Source organism: Silurus meridionalis, chromosome 5 (assembly GCF_014805685.1).
Source record: "Silurus meridionalis isolate SWU-2019-XX chromosome 5, ASM1480568v1, whole genome shotgun sequence".
NCBI classification, from domain to species: domain Eukaryota; kingdom Metazoa; phylum Chordata; class Actinopteri; order Siluriformes; family Siluridae; genus Silurus; species Silurus meridionalis.
In genome coordinates this window covers 7,786,520-7,813,540 of record NC_060888.1, presented here as the reverse complement: position 1 = coordinate 7,813,540, position 27,021 = coordinate 7,786,520, and the positions used below count along the sequence as shown (strand labels likewise).

At 37.1% G+C, this 27,021-nt stretch overlaps 2 protein-coding genes and 1 non-coding gene across 4 annotated transcripts; all 3 read left to right on the top strand.

Moving 5' to 3' along the window:
- The first annotated feature begins 247 nt into the window (after positions 1 to 247).
- Positions 248 to 6,883, top strand: rlim (ring finger protein, LIM domain interacting). 2 transcript variants are annotated; one of them, XM_046850149.1, is made up of 5 exons: positions 248 to 741; positions 1,749 to 1,948; positions 4,264 to 4,389; positions 4,516 to 5,328; positions 5,413 to 6,883. In XM_046850149.1, exons 2-5 carry the CDS (start codon positions 1,780 to 1,782, stop codon positions 6,138 to 6,140), a joined length of 1,836 nt encoding a protein of 611 aa, XP_046706105.1. In that variant the 5' UTR covers positions 248 to 741; positions 1,749 to 1,779; the 3' UTR covers positions 6,141 to 6,883. The 2 variants fall into 2 exon arrangements, with proteins under 2 accessions (XP_046706105.1, XP_046706104.1); XM_046850148.1 differs by having other exon boundaries at positions 249 to 741; positions 4,516 to 6,883.
- Positions 2,848 to 2,919, top strand: trnae-uuc. The gene has a single exon. It is a non-coding gene; the product is annotated as a tRNA-Glu (tRNA).
- Positions 6,884 to 20,949: 14,066 nt separating the features above from the next.
- Positions 20,950 to 23,421, top strand: glod5 (glyoxalase domain containing 5). The gene is made up of 4 exons (XM_046849862.1): positions 20,950 to 21,104; positions 21,515 to 21,670; positions 22,866 to 23,021; positions 23,124 to 23,421. The coding sequence occupies exons 1-4, from the start codon at positions 21,057 to 21,059 to the stop codon at positions 23,244 to 23,246; spliced, it is 483 nt and encodes a 160-aa protein (XP_046705818.1). The 5' UTR covers positions 20,950 to 21,056; the 3' UTR covers positions 23,247 to 23,421.
- Positions 23,422 to 27,021: the final 3,600 nt, after the last annotated feature.

The window sequence follows — 27,021 nt, the reverse complement described above, 5'->3', positions numbered from 1 at the left end:
GATAATTACAGAGTCATGATTTCCTAAATATTATGAAATCAGAAATGATGGAAACTATGGGCAGCTTTAACTTTAATATAATGTCATATAATTTAATATAATTCAACATTTATTTGTTTGTCCCATATCTGATATTTAAGTTAGATTTTACGCCCTTTATAGGGAAAAAAAAGTTTGGACCCCTCTCTTCTAGATGCAAAAAAATCACGTCACATTCGCTTTTTCCGAGTCCTGTCTTTCATAAGATTTCCCATCAGTCCCTCAAACCGGAAACGGAAACAAGTGTGAAGATAACGGATGGTCTGATGTTCGAGAAAATAGATTCCTAATGCCGGAAAATATCACCGTTTGTTGAAATACACGTTTAGACACAGCGGCTTACGGGTTATTAGCGTAGTAACGGATTTAAAAAGGTTTTATTTCAGTGGTTAGTTTTTTTCCCCTACTGACCTGTGAAGTGTAGCTCGTGTTCGGCTAACTACGCTAACTGACTCGTTGGCTAAATACGCAGTTTGAGGCCAGGGTCATCTCATCTGCCCATATTCTCCTTCGTTAGTGGTCTACGTAGCCAGCGTCTGAAACGATGTCTTTAAAACTCTAATCAGTGAAACATTTGCGGAATTTAAGGGGATCCATTTCGTTTTCCAGGCTTTAAACCTGTCGGAAGTGAGAAGGCCTCTGAGTAGCTAACTAGCAGGTAGCCAATTCCAAAGGAAACGAGATTTGGTCGGGCAAACAAAGGTAAGAATCATTTGGTCTCCAAGCAACATTGACAATTAGCCAGTTTTTAATTTACTGACATTAGTACCATTGTGTATTTGTCTTTTACTTTTTATTTGTGTGTGCAAACTAGGCTAGCTAATTTATTAGCCTACTGGTTATCATTGACATGACTTATTAGGTGACGCTAATAACAATGGAACATTTTTTCCACCGATAAATACGAATACGTGCTGTCGCTGGTGATATAAACGACTAAACATTTTCACCATAGTTATGGATATGATCGTGTTAAATACCAAGATCCTCCTGTTAGTTGTTTAATTTTGGTTTATGACGTAAAAAAAGACTGATCGCTAGCCGTTTAGCCAGACTGCTGCTTTAATTGGATCATCGGTTTTGGTGGACGGTGTAGTTCAGGTTGTGTTGCCTGGTTGAGGGTGATCTAGTCTCGTTTAGTTGTCGTGTTGGTCTCCTTTCATGGTGCCATTTTGTTTCCATTTTTTTCTGCCAGGGTCCATTTTTAAGGCCAGTTCGAGAGAAACGTGTTAACCGGTTAGAAATTATTGGATAGGCTTCATAACAGCCAGAAGCTGCTAACACACAGGCTGATCTGGCCAGACTGGTAGACCAGCATATTGTAACACTTATTATCATTATCATTATTATTATTACACCATTTTTAAGATTATTGAGGTGTAGAGTTGCTTTTGATTTGAGTTCCATAATCTGAAGTGGATGCATAAAATGTCATTAGAATGATTGTAATGTCTGAAAGACAGACAGGTTTGTTCTGTTAGATCAATCGTACCAGCTGCTTCTTGACGTTGAGTCATTTGTACTCATCTAAGAGCATATCACAAATCCAGTATTATCCAGATCCAGTCATTTTATTTCAACACATGCATGAAAGAACGGTATCCTATGTGTCCTTGCTACAGCTGAACATATATTGAGCTTCAAATGCTTTGTTTATAACTCTTTATTTTGTTTTTGTGTTGAACATGTTTGCTGATTTGTCTCACCAGGTGGTGCTGACTTCTTCCTCCTGGGTCTGCAATGGAGGGTTCAGACAATTCAGATCAAGGCAGTAACGAACAGGCCGATTCGCAACGCAGGCAACAGCAGGATCGCCTCAACCGAGAAGAGGCTTTCTACCAGTTTGTTAATAATCTGAGTGAGGAGGACTACAGGATGATGAGAGACAACAATCTTTTTGGCACACCAGGTAACTGTGCTGTTTTTCTTTGCTGTTTGCTTATTACTGTTCTTTTTTTTTTTTTTTTTGTATGTTACTGCTTGTTTCTGTTTGTGGGGACTCTTAAAAGTCAAGTGATTCTCCACATGCTTTATCCATTGTTGCTTGGTATCGCTACAGACCTTTCATATAGTACTTTTCTCATTTCTTCAGTAGGGGGTTACCTTAAATTGTTTAAAGTGGGGGTATGATCAATACTTAATGGCATTTAGCAGACGCCCTTGTCCAGAACAACGTACAAGAGTAAAAACTTTGGGTACAGTGGATGTACTTACCTCCCACACTCTAAATCCTGGTAACACACACATTATGGATTTGCAGTTGTGTGCAGATTTAATTTTTTTTCTCAGGGGTGGGATGATATTAGGTTTATGTGTAGTATTTATGTAGTATATGTGTAGTACTTAGAGTTCTGGAAAGCTATTGCAAACCATAACAGAAGCAACCTAGTTGTAATTGTGTGGTTAGGTTAAAAGTGTGTTTTAATTGCTTAAAACAAAACCACACAATTTTACGACCCTCTGAAGATGTCCAATTCATTTCTGTCCCAGGATAGTGGAAAGGAATGTTATTTTGGAGCATCCTTTAGCCATGACCCCTCCCAGGAGATGGCATTGAATGGACAATTCTTGTCCTGGTAAGTCTGGTGGTTTTCAGTAATGTCCTGTTCCTGGTTCACAAGTTTTTTTTTTTAACCAAACATATATCGTCCACTTACGTCACGGAAACACTTTGTGCAAAATTCTGCATATTCGACTTTGTCTTGACAGATCTAACAGCTTTGCACATGTTGGTCCTTATGTTTTGCCTATGCTTCTTGGTCCAAATGGAAAGCAATATACAGAGCCATTGTGAATCTTGGCACAGGTTCCCTGTTGGTCTTGTGGTTAGGATGCGGCGCTTTCAACGCTGCGGCCCGGGTTCGATCCCCGGTCAGGGAACCAACCCCAGCCATTAGGGTTGCACAAGCCTTAGTGCCGGTCCCAGGCCCGGATAAATGGGGAGGGTTGCGTTAGGAAGGGCATCCATCGTAAAAACATGTACCAAATCAAACATGCAGATGATCCAAATACAAATTAATCTCAAGGGCCAGGAATGATCTCACTCCTTTTTATCAAGATTTTGATTCGGAACCATTTTATGCATAGTTTCTCTCAAGTTTTTAGCCAAGCATTTCATGCAGCCATGACTTGCTTCATTTTTGTCTGTTATTAGGAATATAACATTCATTACATAGTGTTGAATATTTGTTAGATGCAGTTTTTCCTTCTCAGTAAAAGATGACAGTTGAGTAATTTTAAATCTTACAGATTAGCTTTCTGGTGTATTTTTTCTTTTCTTTTGTAAACTGTGTCTTTGCGGTTCAGGTGCATGCAGGATTTCATTCAATATGACTAGTCCTTGGTCATGAAAAATGTTTTGGCACTTTGCATTCAGAGACTAACAGATGAATATTGTCCTGCCCTAGAGGAAACCAAATCAAGGAAATCTGGTTTGCATTTGTCTAAACATAAAGTTTATAAAACAGACATATTTAAATACCATGTTAGTGAATTGTGGGTTTTGAGTGGAGTTTGCACCAAAGCAATTGGTTATAAATTCCTCCTTTAATTGTCTATGGTTGTTAAATTTGCTGGAACAAAACTGAAGTAGAAACTAAAGCTAGAGGCATCCTGAAATGGACTATTGTGAAGTGTTTTTTTACTGATATTTGCGGTTCCTTTGAGAAATCCATATTTTACATGTTAAGCGCACCTAAAATGTCTTCTCTCAACAAGCAGGTACAGCAGTCTGTTATTTTGCCAGTCTACCACCAGACAATCTAATTTATTCTTTTTCATTATTATTATTATTATTATTTAGCTTGAACTTTCTTTTACTGTATAATTTCACAGTTCTTATGTACTGTCCCCCTTTAATATAGCCAAGTTGATGGACTAGTGATAATCTGAAGACTAAAAGTCGGATATGCAGCATTTTACAAATTCTTATACAGCGTTTAGCTACTTATTGATGTCATTACATGTCTATAATTTCTAAATAAAGAATTTATATTTCTGGTAATGTATATTAATTTCGCTACTTGCTTTCAGTAGTCTTTGTTCTTGCCTGAAGTCACTTGAATAAAGTGATGCTGAAAGCCCTTGGCATCCCTCTTTCTCCCAACACCTATACACGTATACATGTGGTTCTAAATCACAGACGGACCTAAAAGATATAAAGATTGATCAATATTTTAACCATGAATGTGTTTTTTTTTTTTTTTTTTTTTTTATTATTATTAGGTGAAATTACAGAGGAAGAGTTGTTGAACCGCCTTCATCAAATTAGGGATGGTTCTGAACAGCAGCAGCCACATAGTAGTAGCAGCAGTACCAACAGTCCTGAAGTCAGTAGGGGAGAGCCCAGAGGTATGGCTGTTTGTCCTCTGATTCAAATATACATGATTGTTATATCACACAGTGTGAGCTTATTTTAGAGAATGTGATTACAACATGTACCTAAACAGTTTTTTTTATTTATTTATTTATTCCCAGTTTCAGAGACTGAGGGTACCGAAGATGCATCTAATGGCGACACACTTCTTGACTGGCTCAACACTGTGCGTCAAACTGGAAACACCACAAGAAGCGGGCACCGGGGAAACCAGTCGTGGCGGGCAGTAAGCCGAACCAATCCAAGCAGTGGAGACTTCCGCTTCAGCTTGGAGATTAACATCAATCGCAACCTAGCCGAGCAGCAGACACAGACTGAAGCTGATCGGCTAGACACAGACCAAAGCCGTGCTGAAGACTCTGTAGATGAACCTGAGACACCCATGGAGGCGGCAGAGGTGGTTGAAGAGCCTGTGGTAGAAGAGATGGCTGTTATAGTTGAACCCGAGCTTCCTGCACCTAATATCCCAGCTGTAACTCGGCCGGCAAGCCCACAGAATCAGCAACCCCCACCTTCTCCAAATCCTCCTCAAGTAGAGCGCCCAAGTAGAGGCCAGATTAGAGCTCGTAGCCCAAGCCCAGAACAGCGCAGAACCAGGGCGCGAACAGCAAGGAGTCATTTAGCTGTCAGCCTGGACCAGTTAGATGGGCTTCCGCAGTCTCGCCATGGACTACCCGCTCGAAGTCCAGATCCTGTCCCAGAAGTTCATGAAGATGGCAGCTCCAGGACACGACTACATGTTCTTTCTCGACAGAATATACAGTTAGAAAGCGAGGAAACTATAGCATCTACAGAGCCCCAACCAGCACCTCAGCCCGTTCAGGAAAACGAAACCCCTTCAGGTGAAGCAGGTGCTTCTGGACGACGTCCCCCAACAATAATGCTGGACTTGCAGGTTCGTCGGGTGAGACCAGGTGAGTACAGAGAGAGAGACAGCATTGCTAACCGTACCCGCTCACGATCACAGACCTCCAACAACACATTCTTGTATGAAACAGAGCGTGGAGGCTTTCGAAGGACCTTTTCACGGTCGGAGCGGGCTGGTGTGAGGACGTATGTCAGCACTATCCGTATTCCCATCAGGAGGATCTCAGATGCCGGGCTTGGTGAAGCCACATCCATGGCTCTGCAGTCCATGATCCGGCAGATAATGACTGGTTTTGGTGAACTCAGCTACTTTATGGACTCTGATTCAGACTCCACAGACTCAAGCCGTGGCTCCAATCCTGCGGCAGATCTCGCTGATGCTCTGGGAAATCCAGATGCTGGAAGTCCATCTACTGTAACTGAGCCATCACCTGGGGCAGGAGGCTCAAATCAGAGTGGTTTAGAAGCACAGACTGAAGAAAGGGAGGAAACTGGTGCGGGTCTAAGAGAGAGCAGGGCAAGGCAACGTGCTCCTATCAGCCTAGAGGAGTCTGGTTCTTTGCCCTTTTTGCGACTTGCACATTTCTTCTTGCTCAACGATGAAGATGATGATCAGCCCAGGGGCCTCACCAAAGAGCAAATTGATAACCTTTCTATGCGAAATTTTGGTGAGAATGATGCACTCAAGACCTGTAGTGTCTGCATTACAGAGTATGCTGAAGGCAACAAGCTTCGTAAACTTCCCTGCTCACACGAGTACCACGTGCATTGTATAGACCGTTGGCTTTCGGAGAATTCAACTTGCCCCATCTGCCGCAGGGCAGTTCTTGTTACTGCCAACAGAGAGAGTGTTGTCTAGACACTTATCATTCTTCATACTATTCTTTATTCTTTCGCCTTACTATAATATTCGGTACCTTGTAACGAATGGTGTCTTGTAGACACGAAAACCCTAACTATATTAAAGCATCAAATTGACAAGATGTGTAGAATACATTTACAGAGACATTTCACTTCTGCTCGAATCCAGACTTTTACTGCCTGAAGGTTTCAGTGAAATAGTAAATATTCTTTATCCAAAATATGTTTGATTCCCTTGCAACCTTGTGATTTAAGAAGTAAGAACTAATCATTTGTGCTTATATGTTAGACTTGGTACAATTTGATTAGATGGAAATCAGGCAAACTGATAGTCGAAAGATATATTTATGTACAATGTATTGCTTTTGGATTATCTAAAGAATTGTTTCGATCCAATGTAATTACAGTTTGGACACCATTTTAGGTTCGCAGCGAAATACGTTTTTTTTTAATTATTTTTTTTTATTAAATATAAGTGTAAAAAGATTTAATGCTATTAAATGATCTATAAGTGAGTTTTCAGTTTGGCCAACAAGAACCTTTACTTCAATTAAGGATTGTTTCCTCAAGCATCAATTATGCTTAGTCTAATATATTGTCACTGGGAGTTCTTAAAAAAGCATTTTAGCCTTAATTTAATCTGTTTCTGGAATATCTTTCACTGGTTTTTGTAGAGAATGTTTTCCTGGGTATTATGTAAAAAAAAATAAAAAATTGTTTAGATGCGAGTTTCAAGCCCTATAATAATGTCATCATGTCATATTTACTCCCGAGGCTTTTCATCTTAAAATAGGTCGTTTAGGATACTGACTCATATCATTTCATGTTTCAGAACAAGGTAAAATACTTGCCTACATATCACAATTGCTAGTGCAATATTTATAAACGAAGGATTTGATCTGTATAAACATGATACAGACTCTGAGTTTAATTTGACGAGTTATCTCATAGAAACACTTTGTCTTCTGTATATTGCAATAGCACTACTCTGTTGTGCCGAACTGAAACACTGAAGGTTATTTCTTCATATTATACAATAGTATGTTTTTAATGTATTTGGTAAATAAAGGTTCTGGTTGAAAAGTACAGAAGAATAAGTAAAGATGGATAAAAAAAACAACAAGCATAAAGTTGTCTTAATCCTTCTGAAGTGGAGCTTATTATCCCAAGTATTCTCTCTGACTGGTCACAGCAGGAATTCATCTTTTTATGACTTTTTTTTTTTTTTTTTTTGCACTTTTGGCATGCAGCCTCCCTTAATGCAGTTTAACTATAGTTCAGAATGTTTTATAAATACAAGTTACATTTTAGTCAAGAGGGTGTTTTTTTTTTTTTTTTTTTTTTTTTAAGTATGTATAGGCCTTCAGATTAATTTTTTTTATATTTTGTTGGTCGTTTGTATGGCTAACCCACTAAGTTTCAGTCAATTCAATTATGCTGACAAACTTATTACATAAAAAAACAACAAAAAATCACCCCATAGCAGTGTTGTGCTAATTGAACCCATAGTGCTTCCTACTTTGGGCACGTTCCGAGACTGTGGTGGTGACATTTAATACATTTTAATGTGGGACTCCTTGGACTTTTTTAATGAAATGAATTCTAGTTCTGCACATTGTCAGTATTTTTGTGTGTTCTCTCACCTTATGTTCAGTTTGCTCTATTATTACCCTGAATGAGTCACCATATGAGCTTCTGAACTCCAGGAAAGTGTGCGTAGGTGTGCATCTGAATTCAAGAAGGAAAACACAGGCTTTAAACTTTTAATAGATGTTCCTAAATTTGTTTTGTGAGGATCTTGGTTTAATTTTGGACCTTCTTTTCATTAAGTTGATCTTTGGATGTTCTCCCCAGAAGCTGATATTCTGCTGCAACTAGTGTATATATGGGTTCCTTCAAGCCATGTTGTATGTGTGTGTGTAAAATATACAGTGTGAAACCACAAAAGCCTAATTATTTATATAGAATGTGAATCATAACAAACTAACTGCACTATCCTATTTTTTATTATTATTAAATAAGCTTGGGTAGTTAAGGATGAGCTTCACTTGAAGGCTTTTTTTATTCATTGGTTTAGAGAGAATGTAAGCTATGGATTGTGTTTGTAAAACCTGCATTTTGGTGACTTAAAGTCAGTCACTTAATGTTTAACTTTTTGAGTAAACCATATCAGAACCTGTGAATATTACAATGGACCTCATGTGTTTGTATTTATTTATCCAATTAGATATTTTGGTTTTTAAGAAAAATTGACCATGTGGACCTTATAACAGCAAATGAAATGCAAACATAGTCTCTTCCATTGTATTTAAAATAGGGCTGCAACTAACGATCGTTTTGTTAATCGATTAATCGAACGATTTTTCTTCTTTGGTTAATTGGATAAAAGTTTTGCTTGTAAAGTTTATTAGTTTAATAGTTTATTATAAGTATATCAAACCCTAATTCAGGGTATTTATACAGTACAGACCAAAAGTTTGGACACACCTTCTCATTCAAAGAGTTTTCTTTATTTTCATGACTATGAAAATTGTAGATTCACACTGAAGGCATCAAAACTGAATTAACACATGTGGAATTATATACATAACAAAAACGTGTGAAACAACTGAAAATATGTCATATTGTAGGCCACCTTTTGCTTTGATTACTGCTTTGCACACTCTTGGCATTCTCTTGATGAGCTTCAAGAGGTAGTCACCTGAAATGGTTTTCACTTCACAGGTGTGCCCTGTCAGGTTTACTAAGTGTGTTTTCTTGCCTTATAAATGGGGTTAGGACCATCAGTTGTGTTGTGCAGAAGTCAGGTGGATACACAGCTGATAGTCCTACGGAATAGACTGTTAGAATTTGTATTATGGCAAGAAAAAAGCAGCTAAGTACAGAAAAACGAGTGGCCATTATTAATTTAAGAAGTGAAGGTCAGTCAGTCCGAAAAATTGGGAAAACTTTGAAAGTGTCCCCAAGTGCAGTCACAAAAACCATCAAGCGCTACAAAGAAACTGGCTCACATGCGGACCACCCCAGGAAAGGAAGACCAAGCGTCACCTCTGCTGCGGAGGATAAGTTCATCCGAGTCACCAGCCTCAGAAATCGCAGGTTAACAGCAGCTCAGATTAGAGACCAGGTCAATGGCACACAGAGTTCTAGCAGCAGACACATCTCTACAACAACTGTTAAGAGGAGACTGTGTGAATCAGGCCTTCATGGTAGAATATCTGCTAGGAAACCACTGCTAAAGAAAGGCAACAAGCAGAAGAGACGTGTTTGGGCTAAAGAACACAAGGAATGGACATTAGACCAGTGGAAATCTGTGCTTTGGTCTGATGAGTCCAAATTTGAGATCTTTGGTTCCAACCACCGTGTCTTTGTGCGACGCAGAAAAGGTGAACGGATGGACTCTACATGCCTGGTTCCCACCGTGAAGCATGGAGGAGGAGGTGTGATGGTGTGGGGGTGCTTTGCTGGTGACACTGTTGGGGATTTATTCAAAATTGAAGGCATACTGAACCAGCATGGCTACCACAGCATCTTGCAGCGGCATGCTATTCCATCCGGTTTGCGTTTAGTTGGACCATCATTTATTTTTCAACAGGACAATGACCCCAAACACACCTCCAGGCTGTGTAAGGGCTATTTGACCAAGAAGGAGAGTGATGGGGTGCTGTGCCAGATAACCTGGCCTCCACAGTCACCGGACCTGAACCCAATCGAGATGGTTTAGGGGTGAGCGGGACCGCAGAGTGAAGGCAAAAGGGCCAACAAGTGCCAAGCATCTCTGGGAACTCCCTCAAGACTGTTGGAAGACCATTTCAGGTGACTACCTCTTGAAGCTCATCAAGAGAATGCCAAGAGTGTGCAAAGCAGTAATCAAAGCAAAAGGTGGCTACTTTGAAGAACCTAGAATGACATTTTTCAGTTGTTTCACACTTTTTTGTTATGTATATAATTCCACATGTGTTAATTCATAGTTTTGATGCCTTCAATGTGAATCTACAATTTTCATAGTCATGAAAATAAAGAAAACTCTTTGAATGAGGTGTGTCCAAACTTTTGGTCTGTACTGTATATAAAAGTGTACTTAAAAAATTGCAAAAGCCACACATTGAGTTTAACTATCTTTAATTCAGCCATTTCAAAAACAAAAACTGTCCTTTGAACAAATTCCCTCATGCTGGGTTTATTTCTTTCTGTAATAAAAACAAAAAAAACAAACACCAGCATTTGAGTATAAAAGGTAAAGCAGTTTGTGTAAATCATCATTTGTATTGTATTTTGCAGATAGCAAGTTAACAATGCTTAAGAAATCTACATAAAATAATACATTGTTTTGACAATTTCTGTTAAAAAAAAATACAAATTTTGTTCAGTTCTGAAGATATAAGCATCTGAAATATAAAATTGATAAAATTTTGTATAATAAGTGATATATGCATAAATTAAATATTCAAACATTGAAAATAAGCATTTAAAAGTATTAAAGCCGCAATAAATCACGTTTAAAGACTTACGTTTTCTGTTGTAGCAAACAAAAGCTATAAAAAGAGAATGGAACGGAGAAACGCTTCAAGCTAACAGGCTTAATTAAAAAAACTAAAAAAAAATGCATTGTGTACAAATGCATAAGCCACGACCGTGACTAAAAATGTATTCGTTTGCTGCTTTTGGATTTAGTGTTTGTTCGCATCGTTTTAATTTAATTGAATCAACCTGATGCTCGCGAGTCACGACAGAACATATCCAGTGTGACTGTCCCGAAGTTACAAACAAACAGTTTACACAACAGCACTTAACTACACCCTTTTCACATGATGAGGAAATACAGTTTTTGCTCACAGTTTTTGTGCCTTCATCTGTGACACCAATTTTTTTTTTTACCACGTGCTCGTGCAACACTGTGGTACTTCCATCCCATTCAATCTCTGCTTTGTATAACTTCCACATACAGTACTGCTGTACTGTCTGCCATTTTCACAAGTGGCTGTGTCATCTTGCCATCATGCTAACCTGTATCTTGAGCAGCCCAACTAATCGATAACGGCATTCATTGACAACGAATTTCATTATTGATTATTATTGATTTTATCGATTATTTTTTATTTATTTATTTATTTTTTTGTTGCAGCCCTAATTCAAACTTTAATGAGATATGACTCAAAAGTTGAACACTTAAGGTTCTTTTTAATTCTTGAAAATGTAATTCTCATCTCTTGTTTTTTTTGGTGTATAAAATTGAAATGAAGATTATGAAGGTGTCCAGTATTAACAGTACTATAACTGGCTTTAAACAAGTTTTTTTTTTTTTTTTTTTTTAGACCAGTTCTTCCTTTGTCATGATAAATATGATTGCAAACATTTGCAGAAATATTTGCATTAAAGTAAATGAACACACCAATCAGCCATAACAAACTTATTTAAGAAAAGGAATTAAAAACACCTGTATAATATCATGTAGGTCTCATTTGTGCTGCCAAAAACAGCTTTGAAGCATGAACTCCACAAGTCCTCTATGTGTTGTGATGTCTGGCACCGAGACATTAGCAGCAGATACTTTTAGTCCTGTAAGTTGTGAGGTGGGGCCTCTGTGGCACAGAGGTGTTTATGCAGCACATCTCACAAATGCCTTATAAGATTGAGATGTGAAAATGTGGAGGCCAAGAGCTCACTTAAAATTCTGTGTCATGTTCAAGTGTAGCAAAAATGATCCTGAACTTGGTCTTTAACTGTTTATGTAGGTGGTACGTGTCAAACTAACATCCACCTGAATGCCAGGACCCAGTTTTCCAGAGATAATTTATCGACATTTCACATGGTAGAAAAGAAAATGTGACTCATCAGATGACCAGTCCACCTACTTAAATTTTTCCATGGTCCAGTTCAGATGTTCACATGCTCATTGTAGGTGCTTTTGATGTTCAGTATGGACACAGTCTGGTCTTCTGTAAGATAAAGGACAAGACATGACCCGGGCACTGGTTGACCAGTTCTCCCACTCCTTTACAGGTGCCACTGTAATTACTTTTTCATGTTTGATTTGGCACGTTTTTATGCTGGATGCCCTTCCTAACGCAACCCTCCCCATTTATCCAGGTTTGGGACCGGCACTAAGGCTTGTGCAACAATAATGGCTGGGGTTGGTTCCCTGACCGGGGATCGAACCTGGGCCGCAGAGGTGAGAGCGCCGCATCCTAACCACTAGACCGCCTAAAGAACTAATTAGGTTAATTGACAACAGCTCAGTAAGATGATTGGGTATAAATAGTGTATCTTAGAGAGGAAGAGACTCTCAGAAGTAAAGATGGGCAGAGCTTCACCAATCTGAAAGACTGTACAAATTGTGGAACAATTTCAGAATAATGTTCCACATGAAATTGCAAAACAGTTGAATTTCTCATCATTTACAGTACATAATGTCATCAAACTTTTCAAGGAAATACCTGTGCGCAAGGGACAATTGGAAAAATCAATATTGGATGCCTGTCCTCTTTGGGCTTTATTATGATTTTGTAATAAGAATCATTGCATGGGCTCATTAACACCTCCAGAAATCAATGTGAAAACTGTTTGCCATGTCATCTACAAATGCAAGTTAAATTTGTATCATGCAGAGAAGAAGACGTGTGAACATGATCCAGAAATACCTTCATCAGAATCAGAATCAGGTTTATTGGTCGTGTGTTGATACACACAAGGAATTTGGTTCCAGCTGTTAGTGAATCAAAGTACAGCTATAACACTATACATTCAGCTTGGCCTCTACAAGACAAAACAGAAAAGACAAGACAATACAGACAATGTGAGACTTGTTAGTCCTCTCTGGACTAAAGCTAATTTAAAATGCACTGAGGCAAAGTGGAAAACTGTTCTATGGTCAGACAATTGAAAATGTAAATTTATTTTGGAAACGCGTCCTCCAGACTAAGGAGGAGAGGGGCCATCTGGCCCGTTATCGGCACTCAGTTCAAAAAGCCAAATCTCTGATGGTATGAGAGTGCATTAATGCCTCTGAAATGGGCAGCTTACACCTTTGCTTTTCCATCATGTCTGAATCATATACACAGTTTTTTAGAGCAACCAATGCTTCCATCCAGAAAACGTCTTTCAGATGTGCACGTACAGAAGACATGATGCTACACAGTGGTAAACATGGTCCCGTCCCAGCCTTTTTAAAACGTGTTGCAGCCGTCAAATTCAAAATTACCTTATTTTTTCCTTACAATGGTATATATTCTCAATTTAAATATTTGATATGCATTTTGTTTTATTGTGAATCATTGCATTATGTTTTTTATTTACATTTTAATGCAATTCAATTGATTTAACAATGAACATTGTTTTAAAGCAGCTTTACACAGGTAATGTGGTGAAAAAAAATAAAGCTGTTCTTTATAAGTGTAGTTGTTCCTGATGATCGAGCCGGTGGCAACTGTGGCAAAGAAAAACTCCCCGAGATGGCATAAGGAAGAAACCTTGAGAGGAACCAGACTCAAGAGGGAACCCATCCTCATCTGGGTTTCACTGAAAGTTTTACACAATGTCACAACTTTTTTGGAATTAAGGTTGGAAAATCTGTGCCATACAAGGCCCTGTGTGAATTGGGACTGGAGAAACTGTGGAATGGAGCAAGTGCTGTCTTGCAACTGGTATAATTTCCAATTTTGCATTATTTCACCTTTAAAGTAAGATTCTAGCATTTAGTAGTGGTGAAGGAAATGATTTCCATTCAAAAGGCTGAATTCTCTACATTATTTTATTTAAATTTTGCATACATATATGAATATTTCACATAGTCCCAGTCTACTTTTACCGGCCTCCCAGGACATAGAGTTGAAACCAGACATTTACATACACTTCAGAAAAAAACACAAAATAAAAAAATATTTTTTTTTCTTTAGTCATACATTAAATCAGAGTAAACTTTTTCTATTTTAAATCAATAAATATTAACATATTTTTTTCATTTGTTAAATGTAAGAATCGAGCGAGGGAGAATTTTTATCGATTCTTATTATTACTGTCATCAAAGTCAGAAGTATACATACACTTCCTTAGTATTTGGTGGAATTGCCCAAAAACTGTTTCACTTGGGCCAAACGTTTTGGGTATCCTTCCACAAGCTTTCTACAATAGTTTGCTGGAATTTTGGCCCACTCCTCTTGACAGAACTGGTGTAACTGGGTCAGGTTTGTAGGTCTTTTTGCTCGCACTCGCCTTTTTAGTGCCGCCCACAAATTTTCTATGGGATTGAGATCAGGGCTTTGTGATGGCCCCTCCAATAACTTGACTTTGTTGTTCTTAAGCCACTTTGTAACTAATTTGGAGGTATGCTTGGGGTCATTGTTTATTTGGAAGACTCATTTGCACCCAACAGAGGTGGGAAGTAACGAAGTACAAATATTTCCTACTTAAGTAGATTATTTCGCTATCAGTACTTTACTCCACTATTTATTTTTCAGACTTTTTACTTTTACTCATTACATTTTTACACAAATATCTGTACTTTTTACATCTTACATCAAACCAGACTCGTTACTTTAGTTTTAATCCATTGATTTGGTGAAATATTATTATTTTTTTCACTGCGCGCCGATTTCAGCCGAACAACCGATTTCCTGTTACTGCGCGTCTTTTTCAATCCGCTGGTGTATAAAGTCCTGACTCTCACTCCCCACAGAAGGCAGTAAGAAGTTTGGGGTTAACGTGGATGAGACAGAGGGAGTCAGTGATGTAAACATGACTGAGAACAGACACATTCCTGATCATCATCATCATCTTTTCTCTGCTTGTGTTCTATATGTGGATCTTCAGCCTGCACACATTCATTAGGTAACAACATTTTTAATTTGTTTTGTATTTTATATATATATATATATATATATATATATATATATATATATATATATATATATATATATATGGCTGCCAAAATTAAAATTATTTTAAACGGCACAAAGTTTTTCCTTTCTTTACTTAGGTATAAATTAAATAAATTAACTCCAGATAAAAATATTTTTAATCAGTAAACTTTTGTTTTATTTCTGAGTCTCAAATCAAACACTAAAATCCACCATGATTCTCACAATTTACCCTCTGGGTGGCGTTTTGTGGGTTTTTCCCTCATAATGGCGACACAAACTTAAATTATTGTCTTTATTGATCGTACAGATAAAAACAATACATCATTTAAATCTGTAAAATGTCTATAATTATATATATATATATATATATATATATATATATATATATATATATATATATATATATATATATATATAAGCTTCCTGACTTGACTTGAAGAGGTGCATTTTCTCTGGTATCACCTCATTAACTGTCCGTGTGGAAACAGCAAAGGCTCTAAATGATGTCCACACGTCTCTGCACTGATATAGCCTTTATATTGAATCACTGTACATATGCTTATATATATATATATATATATATATCACATGCTGTACATATAATACATGTTTAACACCTCCAAGCTGCCAGTTTTGGGCACCTGAGCAAGCCCTTAACTCACTACTGCTCATTTAGTAAATGAGATCATTAAGAGTTGCTTGGGATTTTACAATTCCAACAGAAGGTGCCTATATCTCGCTATCTTTGTCTCTCTATTTTCTCTATCTAATTGTCTCTGTGTCTCTTTTAGTAAATGTCTCTCTCTCTTGCTGTCTCTCTATTTGTTTCTCACTCTTTATAAAGCTGTGTCTGTGTCTCTTTGTCTTTGTCTCTGTCTTTCCTGCGTCTTTACATGTCTAACAAAGTTTTGAGTTTTGAAGTAATGCCGTTAGTGATCTATGATGAAAGACTTCCCATGTTTGATTCTTACCTCTAATTTCATATTGAACATTATAAGAAATGTTTAAAAACAGAACAATGAAAGATCATTAAAATTGGTTGCTGGCAAATCATGGTATATCAGTGGTGCAGGTGTTGGAGATGAGGTTCTTGTACCTGAGTCACTTCTCATAGACTTTGAGTTACTGAGAGAATGTACAGGAAGGAGAAGTTTTGACCCTCTACCATCATGATCTAAGAGGAAACACTGGTCTCCTAACTATAGAAAAGCCAAGAGTCCAATAAGCAAAGACTTGTTTGCTGCTCCTGTGTTGGTGTAATGGTCAGTGAAGTGGTCGCTGCTATCTGATGTACCCGGTTCGATTCCTACCCCTTAGCTTTCCTTTAAATTGCTTTAAAAGTTTTTAAAAAGAACCAAAAAAGGTCCTAAAAATCAGGTTCTTGCAGGAGATCCTGTGGCTCAATTGGAAGAGCTTTACCTCTAGGTTGAGAGGTTGCTGGTTCAAACCCCGGCCAGGGCTCAAAGTTAAGAGTGTGGAAGGTTCCGGTGGCCGTAGTAAGGAAGGTGTCAGAAATGGCTGCGTGGAAGGTTGGATGTGGTTTCGGAGGGCATATCCTGAAGCAGGGGGGCAATATCCGGGCATCTGCCCCCCCGGTGTCTGAGTAGCTGAAAACAGTGGGTTATGACGCAAAAACGTTCAAAAAAGTATCGACTTAGTTTTGCATATATAGGGAAAAAGTCAGGTTTTTGACAATCACCCTCACTTTTTCTGAGGCTGTAACGCAGCAGGTCTTCACAGCCTTTGTTTACAGTCAACTACCTCACTGCTCACCAGACACTACTTTCCACACAACTTACCCAGTGTGGGGACAAGCCAGATTCAAACCAGCAACCTCTGAGCTCAGAGGCAAGGCTTTTATCACAAAGCCATCAAGTCCCACAACACACCTTCTTTTTTTTTGGGGGGTTTATCGTTTGTTTCAGGCTTCAAAGCAAGAAATTCAGACCAGACAGAAACACAGAAAGCAGGATTCGAGCCATGAACCCCACCAACAGCAAAATACCAGTCTTAACCCACTGAACCATCGGGAAGGACTGGCTGCAACAATTGTTTAGAGCAGGTCTATCTTTTCTTTCAAACCATCAACACAAGAATATAATGCTAAAGACAGACATAGGAAGGAAACCCATGACGTGACTTGCAGGGACAAAGCAGGATTCGAACCCTGGTTCACACCATTAGCAAGGCACGAGCATTAACCCACTGAACTATCAGGAAGGACAAGCTGGGAAGCTTGTTTACAGCAGGTCTATCTTTCTTTTTAATCCATCAAAACAAGAATATGAAGATGTAGGAATCAGGAATTTAACCTACCTCATGACTAGCAGACAGAAATCCAGGTTTGAACCCTGACCAGCAACATTAGCAAAGTACCAGCCTTAACCCACTAAGCCATCAGAAAAAAAACAGGATGGGAAGCTTGATTAGAGTAGGTCTATCATTCTTTTCAAACCATCAACACAAGAATTTTACTGTAAAGAAAGATGTAGGAAGCGAATACAGATGTAAGTAGTACAAGTTGAACCCACATTGTAAATAACAGAAAGAAAGCAGGATTCGAACCATGATTCCCACCACCAGCAAGATACCAACCTTAACCCGTTGAACCATTGGTGAGGACAGGCTAGGAAGCTTATTTAGAGCAGGTCTATCTTTCTTTTCAACCCATTAAAAACAAAAATATATCGCTAAAGAAAGATGTAGGAAGTGAATCCTGATCGTGACTGGCAGACAGAAAGCAGGATTCGAACCCTGAACCCCACCAAAAGCAAGAAACCTGATTCAACCCACTGAACCATCAGGGAAGACAGGCCAGGAAGGTTGTTTAGAGCAGGTCTATCTACCTTTAAACCATCAACACAAGAATATAAAGCTAAAGAAAGATTTAGGAAGCAGGAACATAACCTACATCGCAACTAGCAGGCAGAAAGCAGGATTCAAACCCTGATCCTTACCATCAGCGATGCACCAGCCTTAACCCACTCAACCATGGAAGAGATCAGACTTGGAAGCATCTTTAGATGAGGCCTTAAACCACTGAGCGACCACTGCTGAAAAGCATGTGTGCTTTTTGGAGGGTTCGTACTTTGTTTCATGCCAGCGCAGTAAGAAAGAAGGCATGTAGGACTGGCTTTGAAACCTTATCACCAGCGTGGACTATATTAAGGACCATGTTCAGGCACAAGCCTTAACCCACTGAGCTACCACAGAAGTGCCTTTTATTTACCAACACAGCAACCAGCTCGAACAGGAATCAAACTCTCAAACTCATCCTTGTGGGGATACTGACAATAACCCACTAGGCTATCACATCCATCCATCCATCCATCCATCCATCCATCCATCCATCTATCTATCTATCTATCTATCTATCTATCTATCTATCTATCTATCTATCTATCTATCTATCTATCTATCTATCCATCCATCCATCCATCCATCCATCCATCCATCCATCCATCCATCCATCCATCCAGCCATCCATCCATCCATCCATCTATCTATCTATGATGTGAGGTCCAGTTAACAGCTAACACAGGTAGCAGTAATAACTACTTTTTACTTAAGTACATGTCAGAGCCAAGACTTCTTTACTTTCACTTAAGTAAAAAAGTTTAATCAGTACTTCAACTTTTACCCAAGTATATTAAAACATGAGTATCTGTAAAGGATGTGTGTACTTTTGCCACCTCTGCCACCCAAGCTTTAACTTCCTGGCTGATGTCTTCAGATATTGCATTAATATATCCACATAATTTTCTTTTCTCATGATGCCATCTATTTTGTAAAGTGCACCAGTCCCTTCTGCAGCAAAGCAGCCCCACAACATTATACTACCACCCCCATACATGGCAGTTGGGACGGTGTCCTGAGGCTTCAAAGCTTCGCCCTTTTTCCTCCAAATATACCGTTTATCATTATGGCCGAACAGTTCAATTTTTGTTTCGTCAGACCACAGGACATGTCTTCAGAAATTAAGATTTTTTCCCTCATGTGCAGTTGCAAACTGTAGTCTGGTTTTGAAGTAATGGCTTTCTCCTCCCAGAGTAACCTTTCAGCTCATGGCGGTACAGTATTCGTTTTACTGTGGATAATGACACTGTCTTACCAGTTTCAGCCAGCATCTTCACAAGATCTTTTGCTGTTGTCCTGGGGTTGATTTGCACAATTCGCAACAAAAAACGTTCCTCTCTGGGATTTAGAATCCGTCTCCTTCCTGAGCGGTATGATGGTTGTACATTCCCATGTTTTTTATACTTGCGTATTATTGTCTGAACGGATGAATGTGGGACATTCAGGCATCTGAAAATTGCACCTAAGGATGAGCCATACTTGTGGAGGTCAACAATTCTGTTTCTGATGTGTTGGTGGATTTCTCTTGATTTTCCCATGATGTCAAAGAAAGAGGCTCTGTGTTTGAGGTGTGCCTTTATATGCATCACACAGCTGTGCCACCAATTAAATCAAATGGAATCAATTAACCTATCAGAGGCATCTTAAGCTCAGAATGGAATCATCTGGAGTTTTTTTTTTGTTTAAAGGCACGATAAACTTTGATGAAAGTTATAATAAATATACATAAAAAATTATCCCTCGCTCGATTCTGACATTTAACAAATGCAAAAAATATGTTAATATTTAGTGATTTAAAACAGAAAAAGTTTACTCTGATTTAATGTTTGACAGTAAAGAAATAAAGGTTTTTGTGTTTTTTCCTGAAGTGTATGTAAATACCTGGTTTCAACTGTATAATTACTCTTTTAAATATATTTTAAAGATTAAGAGTCCATAAAAGTGATACCCACCCGTGTCCACAAAGCCCTGCCCCCAAACTGTCTATAAGATGACAGCAACCAAACATCTCTGGTCCAGAATACATGTAACAAGTATTCTGGAGAAGAGATATTTTATCCAAATGGTATTCTTATTAAACTTTTGTTTATGCCATGACTTAATAATTTCTTATTATCCTTTTCTACATTTCCAATCATTTATACAGGTAATCTCTTTATTGCACATTAAAATGGTTGTCATCTAGCTAACATTTGGACAACCGCTCTAGTGTAACTTAATACAGTCTACAATGCTGTCTACAGTCTGTTAATAATAATATGAACCTTAAATAATATTGTATCATCTCGTGCTGGAATGTGTAGAGAAATTCTCAGTCTTGGGAATGAGTGTAGTTACATTTAAGGTAGATTTAAACCACTTGCAGCATCAGTGGCCTCTCCAGTGTCTTCTATTAATTGTAAGAACAACCACACGGTGGCAGCATTGTACAGAAATTAACCACTAATCAACCATTAATAATAGCGTCTGGTGCACTACCAGGTGAGCAGTTGCAGTTATTAATTTATTTCAATTCATTGTTATTTCTAAAGCGCTTTTAACATAGGACACTGCCACCAAAAGGAGCTTTGCAAAGATAACGTTAATTTAGTGCATATAAGTTTATCGCTAATGTGCAAGCCAGTGGTGACAGTGGCAAGGAAAAACTTCCTGAAACGATATCAAGAAGAAACCTTGACAGGAACCAGAATGGGAACTTCATCCTCATCTGGGCAACACTGAATGTCCATTAAATATAGTTTCATCATTGAAGTGAGCTGTTCAGTCTTTAAATACAGAACTACTCATGCAAATTGCAGTCCTACACTGTTTATATTAATTATAGTCCAAATCAATTCTCATGGTTCTAAAGGTGCTTAGTAAGTTACAGTACATTTACATTTATAGCACTGGGTAGACGCCCTTATCCAGAGAGATTTACAGTTATCCCAGTTTAACTATTGAGGGTTAGGGGCCTTGCTCACGCGCGCAGCAGTGGCAGGTTGGTGGTGCTGGGATTTGAACCCATAACCCTCTGATCAAAAGTCCAACATTTTATCCACTGTTCTAGCACTTCCGATGTAACAGTTATTTTTTCCCACAAGAACAGTTATTACGGTAATATCCTTTGAAACTAAACTCCGGTTGTTGAACGCAACAGCAGCTACACAATCACCAGGCAGCTTCAGGTCCACACCATACCGGGTTTATTCAGCGGTTTCATGGCTTTACGACTCTGCTCGTTTTTCCGTCAGGGAATCAACACTACGGTAAAATCAAACACCGCGATCGATGCGCCAATGTTCCTGATCTCTTTACTGTGCTTGTGAATGAATAAACACTTCCCTAATGTAAAAAAAGCCTTTGAATTAAGTTTTTTAAAGACGGCATAAGATTGTTGGATGTGTTACGCGTTAGAAATATCGTTATTAATTATATATTTAATGAACAATTCAAAGCTTAACACGGAAACAATGTTATTATTTTAACAAGTCTGACGTACTGACTCAGTTGGCGAATTTCCTTTTACCGTAAATACTCGAATAAAGTGGAAAAAATGACCAAGAAATGTAATACACACTCTTCTCTTCAGATCACTGACATAACGTCTGTATAGTATGCGTGTGTTTATTTTGCGCTTTGTTTAATGTTTTTTTTTTTTTACTCATATTTTATAAAGTCGGCTGTGTTGACTGGAGCAGTCCGAGCTCGCCTGAAAAGCTCGTGTCCGGTTCAGATCAGCCATCTGGATCATCTCGTGCTGACGGTCCGGGATGTAAAGAGAAGCACAGATTTCTACTCCTCAGTCTTGGGAATGGGTGTAGTTACATTTAAGGTTAGATCTTGCAGCATCAGTGGCTTCTCCAGTCCTTTATTACTGATGAGTGTAATCGTTGCAATATGACAATAACCACACGGTGGCGACGTTGTACCGAAATTAGCCCCACAAACAATTTTTCAATAATATGATGTAGTGATGTTTCTTAAAATTAAGCAGTGGATGTGTTTTCGAGAGGACAAGATTACATTTAAATGTTTACTTCATGAAAATAACTTATGCACTTTACACCAATCTGTATTGTTTATAGGATTTTCTTCTTCTTCTTTCGGCTTCTCCCAATAGGGGTCGCCACAGCGTATCATCCGTCTCCATATCTTTCCTCTACATCTGCCTCTTTCAAACCAATGGTTATAGGCTTGTGCAGTTGTAAAATGTAAAATTTAGAATTTAGGAATGGATAAATAACTAGTTTTAAACAATTTAGAGGATGTCTCTAGCTTACTATAGTATTTTGTATATATGATAAAGCATTCGGTTATTACTGTTATTGTGCACTACCAGGTGAAAAGTTGCAGTTATTCATTCAATTCAATTAACTTTTGTTTGTATAGCATTTTTTTTTTATTTATAATCAATTTTACATAGTCTAGAAAATTTTTTATAAGCTTATCCCTAATGAGAAAACCAATGGTAACAGTGGCAGGGAAAATGAGAAATGAGAGGGTATGAGGAAGAAATTTTAAGAGGATCCATGCTCAAAATGGAACTTTTAAATTTCTTTCTTTCTTTCTTTCTTTCTTTCTTTCTTTCTTTCTTTCTTTCTTTCTTTCTTTCTTTCTTTCTTCCTTTCTTCCTTTCTAATACTGCAGTTGGTTGGTTGATTTTAGTTATTGATTAATATGAATCAAACAGCTGAGTTGAATTTTCATCAAAGGTCTAATATTCTTTACTAGTCCTGGGATGTCAGCTCATAACTTTTCCATTTCATAGCACAGGGCTTTAACGTTAAACAATCGCTTCTTAAAATATAGCTAAAAAAAAAGAAAATTAATAAAAGAAATAAAATAATAATTCTTTCTTTCTTTCTTTCTTTCTTTCTTTCTTTCTTTCTTTCTTTCTTTCTTTCTTTCTTTCTTTCTTTCGTCTTTTAGTCCAATGAAATTGAAACAAAATTTTACTTGTTATTGCTGCTTTTCTGCATTGATAAGCTTTACCCTACATTCCATTTTTACTCTGCTATACATCTTAGGGAAACCGTAAGGCTTTAAGCTTTGGAGAGCAGAAATTCAACCTACATGAAGCTGGAAAAGAGTTTGAGCCAAAAGCCAATAATCCTTTGCCAGGCTCAGCAGATCTTTGTCTCATCACAAAGACCCCGTTGGAAACAGTCGCTGCCCATCTGAAGGTCTACTTCAGAAAACTCTTTTTTAAACTGCAGAAGAACATGCATAATTGATTTCTGCTTTTATAATTTTTATTGTGTTGTTTTCATCTTATCTATTGACAGGAATGTGGTGTGAAGATAGAGGAAGGGCCAGTCGAGAGGACAGGAGCGGTAGGCCCCATCAATTCTCTGTACTTCCGAGACCCTGACCACAACCTGATAGAAGTTTCCAACTACAGCAACTAAGACCTGGTCCAGTGCAGTCTAACTGTGAAGGGAACATTTAGCTGTTGCTATCTTAACTTTAAGAACAGGACCAAAATCACCCAGAAGAATCTTATAAAACTTGTAAAATGTAATGTGAAAAGTAATGTAAATCATTCTAACAGCACATGTAATGTAATAAATTCTATTTTGAAAATGTATGTTCTGGTAATTGAAAAAAATATATATATTTTGAGAATTATACAGCAAACTTCCAAAGTGACATAGAGGTCTTCATCTGCAACTGACCTTTAAACTCTATCTTTGTATCTCAAAGGTCTACATTTTGGCAATCTGGATGACTCAGTTGAGTTCTCTGTTGTGCTTTTCTTCCCGACAATCTTATATGACCCTTTTGAACTTTCTATTTTGTAGTCATCAATTACCTCAGCTAGTTTATACTGATTCAGCAACATTTACACACTAAAATATTTGATAGCTCATAATTCATTAAAAGTTTTTATTTTTTTAATAAATGTAAAGAACTGGACATGTAATATTTGTAGAACATCTGCATTTTTTTTATGATAAAGTGACAGAAACACTAAAAATCACAAACACTGGAAACTCCTTGTAAAATATTAATATGAATTATATAATTCTATAATTTTTTTTTATATTTACTTATAATTAGTCTTATATTTAGTGCCTGGTATATACATGGTATTGTTACTAAATAATAACTCATTAGAATAGGCACATTAATATAAACTAGTAATTTGAATTAAAGCTATTGTTGATCAATCAGATCTGGTAGTGTAACAGTGCTTTGATAATAATAATCATAATAATAATAATAATAATACATTACTTTAAATTAATTTTTTCAGTGTTTGTTAATCAAATCCTATAGCTTACATATATGTGATAACAAAAAGCAGATTTAAGTACTCTAACTATTGTTAGAGTGTAATGGTTAAATTCACATCAGAGCAGACTAACAATTGCACTTTGACTACCATTCTATTTGAGTTTTGGGAAAGCCAGACTTTCTTTTCTTTTTTTCCCCAATACAGGACAGATCAGGAGAATACAGAAAACACACAATGGTTGAACATCTATTTCAACCTGATAGAGGAGCCGTTTACTTATTTAGTGTTTCTAAAGCTTTACTATATTATGTTACACATAATACACTTTTAATTATAAAGGTTTAGGTTTAGGTAAAGGTTTAGGTGCAATTATTATTGTTTTGTTTACATTTAGACTGAAAAAAGCACATGACCCAAGAAATCTAAATTCTCTAGTTTACCCTGCAAATTTGGTTTAACTTTTGACGTTTGAGTCATTAAGACTGTAAATGAACAACACCCATATTGATTTATTTCACAGTAAATACTTTCTCAGGAAGTGTGTTGCAACAGAAACTCTTTTGCACTATTTCCTTTCAAAATTATCATAATCATAATCATTGTCACCATCAAGCAATGGAAACTTTAAATGGGATGAATACTATCTTTATTATAGCCACGTGTGGTTGTGTGCACGTGTACCTGTGTGTGGAAGAAGCTGTAGGTTTTGTGACCTCACTCTGTGGTATGCACTCAAACAAAGATTGAGAGTGCAGGAAATTTGTCCAGAATGGTAAGTGCCACAGAGTAGTCTCATGCCTCAAATTGTTATGCTGTTATGTCTCCCCCAATACACACCCCTGTGCCCACAGCTACATCCTGTCCTATGCTCATGTGCTCAAGTCTGGAATGTTTGTTTTTCTTGTGCAAGGGCAGAAGATGTGGACAAGACATGCATTCACATCTTGTTTGGCCCTTGAGAGGCAACTATGAGTTTCAGGCCTTAAAATGGTACTAGCCCATAGAAAATCAGAAAATGGAAAAAAAAAAAAAAATGAAAATCAACATAATGTACAATCTGGCACTTGTTAAATAAACTGTAATAACTAAATTGGCTGCGATTGTAGATTTTTTGCCTACACTTTAATAAATTGGCTTTTAATTGCCCTAGAATAAACAAATGATGTAAAAGTCCAAGACACCAATAAAGTTTATAAAACAGTAGAATTTCTTCTAAGGATGTTTGGAAACTATTTTGCATATGCAGAACAATGTGCTTCCTGGTTCTTTTAATAGCTTACTTTTTGTATTTTGTGTATTTAGAACTTTGCTGATGTCTTTCAAAAAAGTGAATATTTTTATGTTAGACATCATCTTAGTTCGTCAATTTTCTATGTACCAGGCACATGATGTTAAACCATTAATCATATATTTTCCTTTCTATTGATCCACAGGTCTAGCATTACACATTTTAATTAACATATTAAAAAAAAATTCTGTCTTTTTCTCAGGTGTTTTTAATGTTAAAACATAGGTTAGGGAAATTAGAACACTAAAACCAGGCACCATAACAGGCAAGAATAGTATTAATTGTGTAAATGGTATAAATAGTATGATAGTACAAATTTGGAGTTAAAGAACTGGAATGTCCTGAACCTTACTTCAGAACCCCTTCAGGAAAAACTGGAACAGTGTTTTCAGGCACTTACATCCCCATTTGATCCTACTAAGGCACTTGTGACTGAATAATAATAAATCATCACAGCCATGCTACAAAATCAAAGGAAAGCCTTCCCAAAAGTGTGGAGGTTATTATAACAGCAAATAGAGACTAAATCCATAATATTGTATATTACCAACAAAGTGTATTCAGAAGTGATGTTCAGGTGAACATGAGAGAAATTTCCAAATCTTAGACCTCACTTGTCGCAGGGTGTTAAAGGTTATTAAACAGAACAAAATTTATCTTTGCTATTGTTCATTTTCACCTATCTTTTTATTGCTCATTGTGGGAATTTTCTTTGTGTTTTTTTTTCATAATACGCCTTTTTTGTATTTATCACAATACATGCTTAATTACATCAACATGTTTTTTTTGTATTAAGGGAGGCAGAAAAGATGCTTTATATGAATTCAACTGATGTAGTACCAGGGATAAATACAATAAAAATAAAATGCAGACAAAAGGTGTGGGTCATGAGCTCATTTATTACATTTGTATAATGACACATTATTATTTCTGATTATACAGCCAGATTGCTACCTGAGTAAGTGATAAATACTCACATATACTATATGACAAAGATAAAAAAAGTTTATATTTGACCATCACAAGCATATATGGTTCTTCTCATGTCTGTTGCCGACAAAATTCTACACATTTGCACAAAACAAAATGGATAAAAAAAAGTGCCTCTGTGCAAAAAGCAAGTTTTTGTTAAGGTTGAAGTGGACGAACTGCACAGACTGCTTCTCGGAGCATTAGAGTTCTTTATACAGGGTGGTATATCAAGTTTACCTTTGCTATTGTGAAATGTCATCTACCTTCTTACTGCTCATTGTCGAGACTTTCTGTATGGTTCTTTTACAATGAGATTTTTTGTTATTATATTATACCAGCTACAATAAAGAAACTGCTCATTTTAACCTAGTATTAAAACATAAAAAGCATTGTTTTACTAAGGAAATTTACATTTCATGTTGTCATGTGAACTGTAACTTTTATTACTAAAACTGTTAGATGATTTTTATTTGAAAACATTCTATTATAGAATTATCATTTTCCCCCGAAAACATAATCTGATCTCTGCATGTTTGCTGCTGACCATTGCTGCACATTTGCTACTGTTATACGTGAGCTAATACTAATACTAATGTTACATAGTTAGATAATGAATCAATCTGATGAACATTATACTTTTATAATTATTAATACACCTCCATAATGATACTTAATTAGCTGCTTA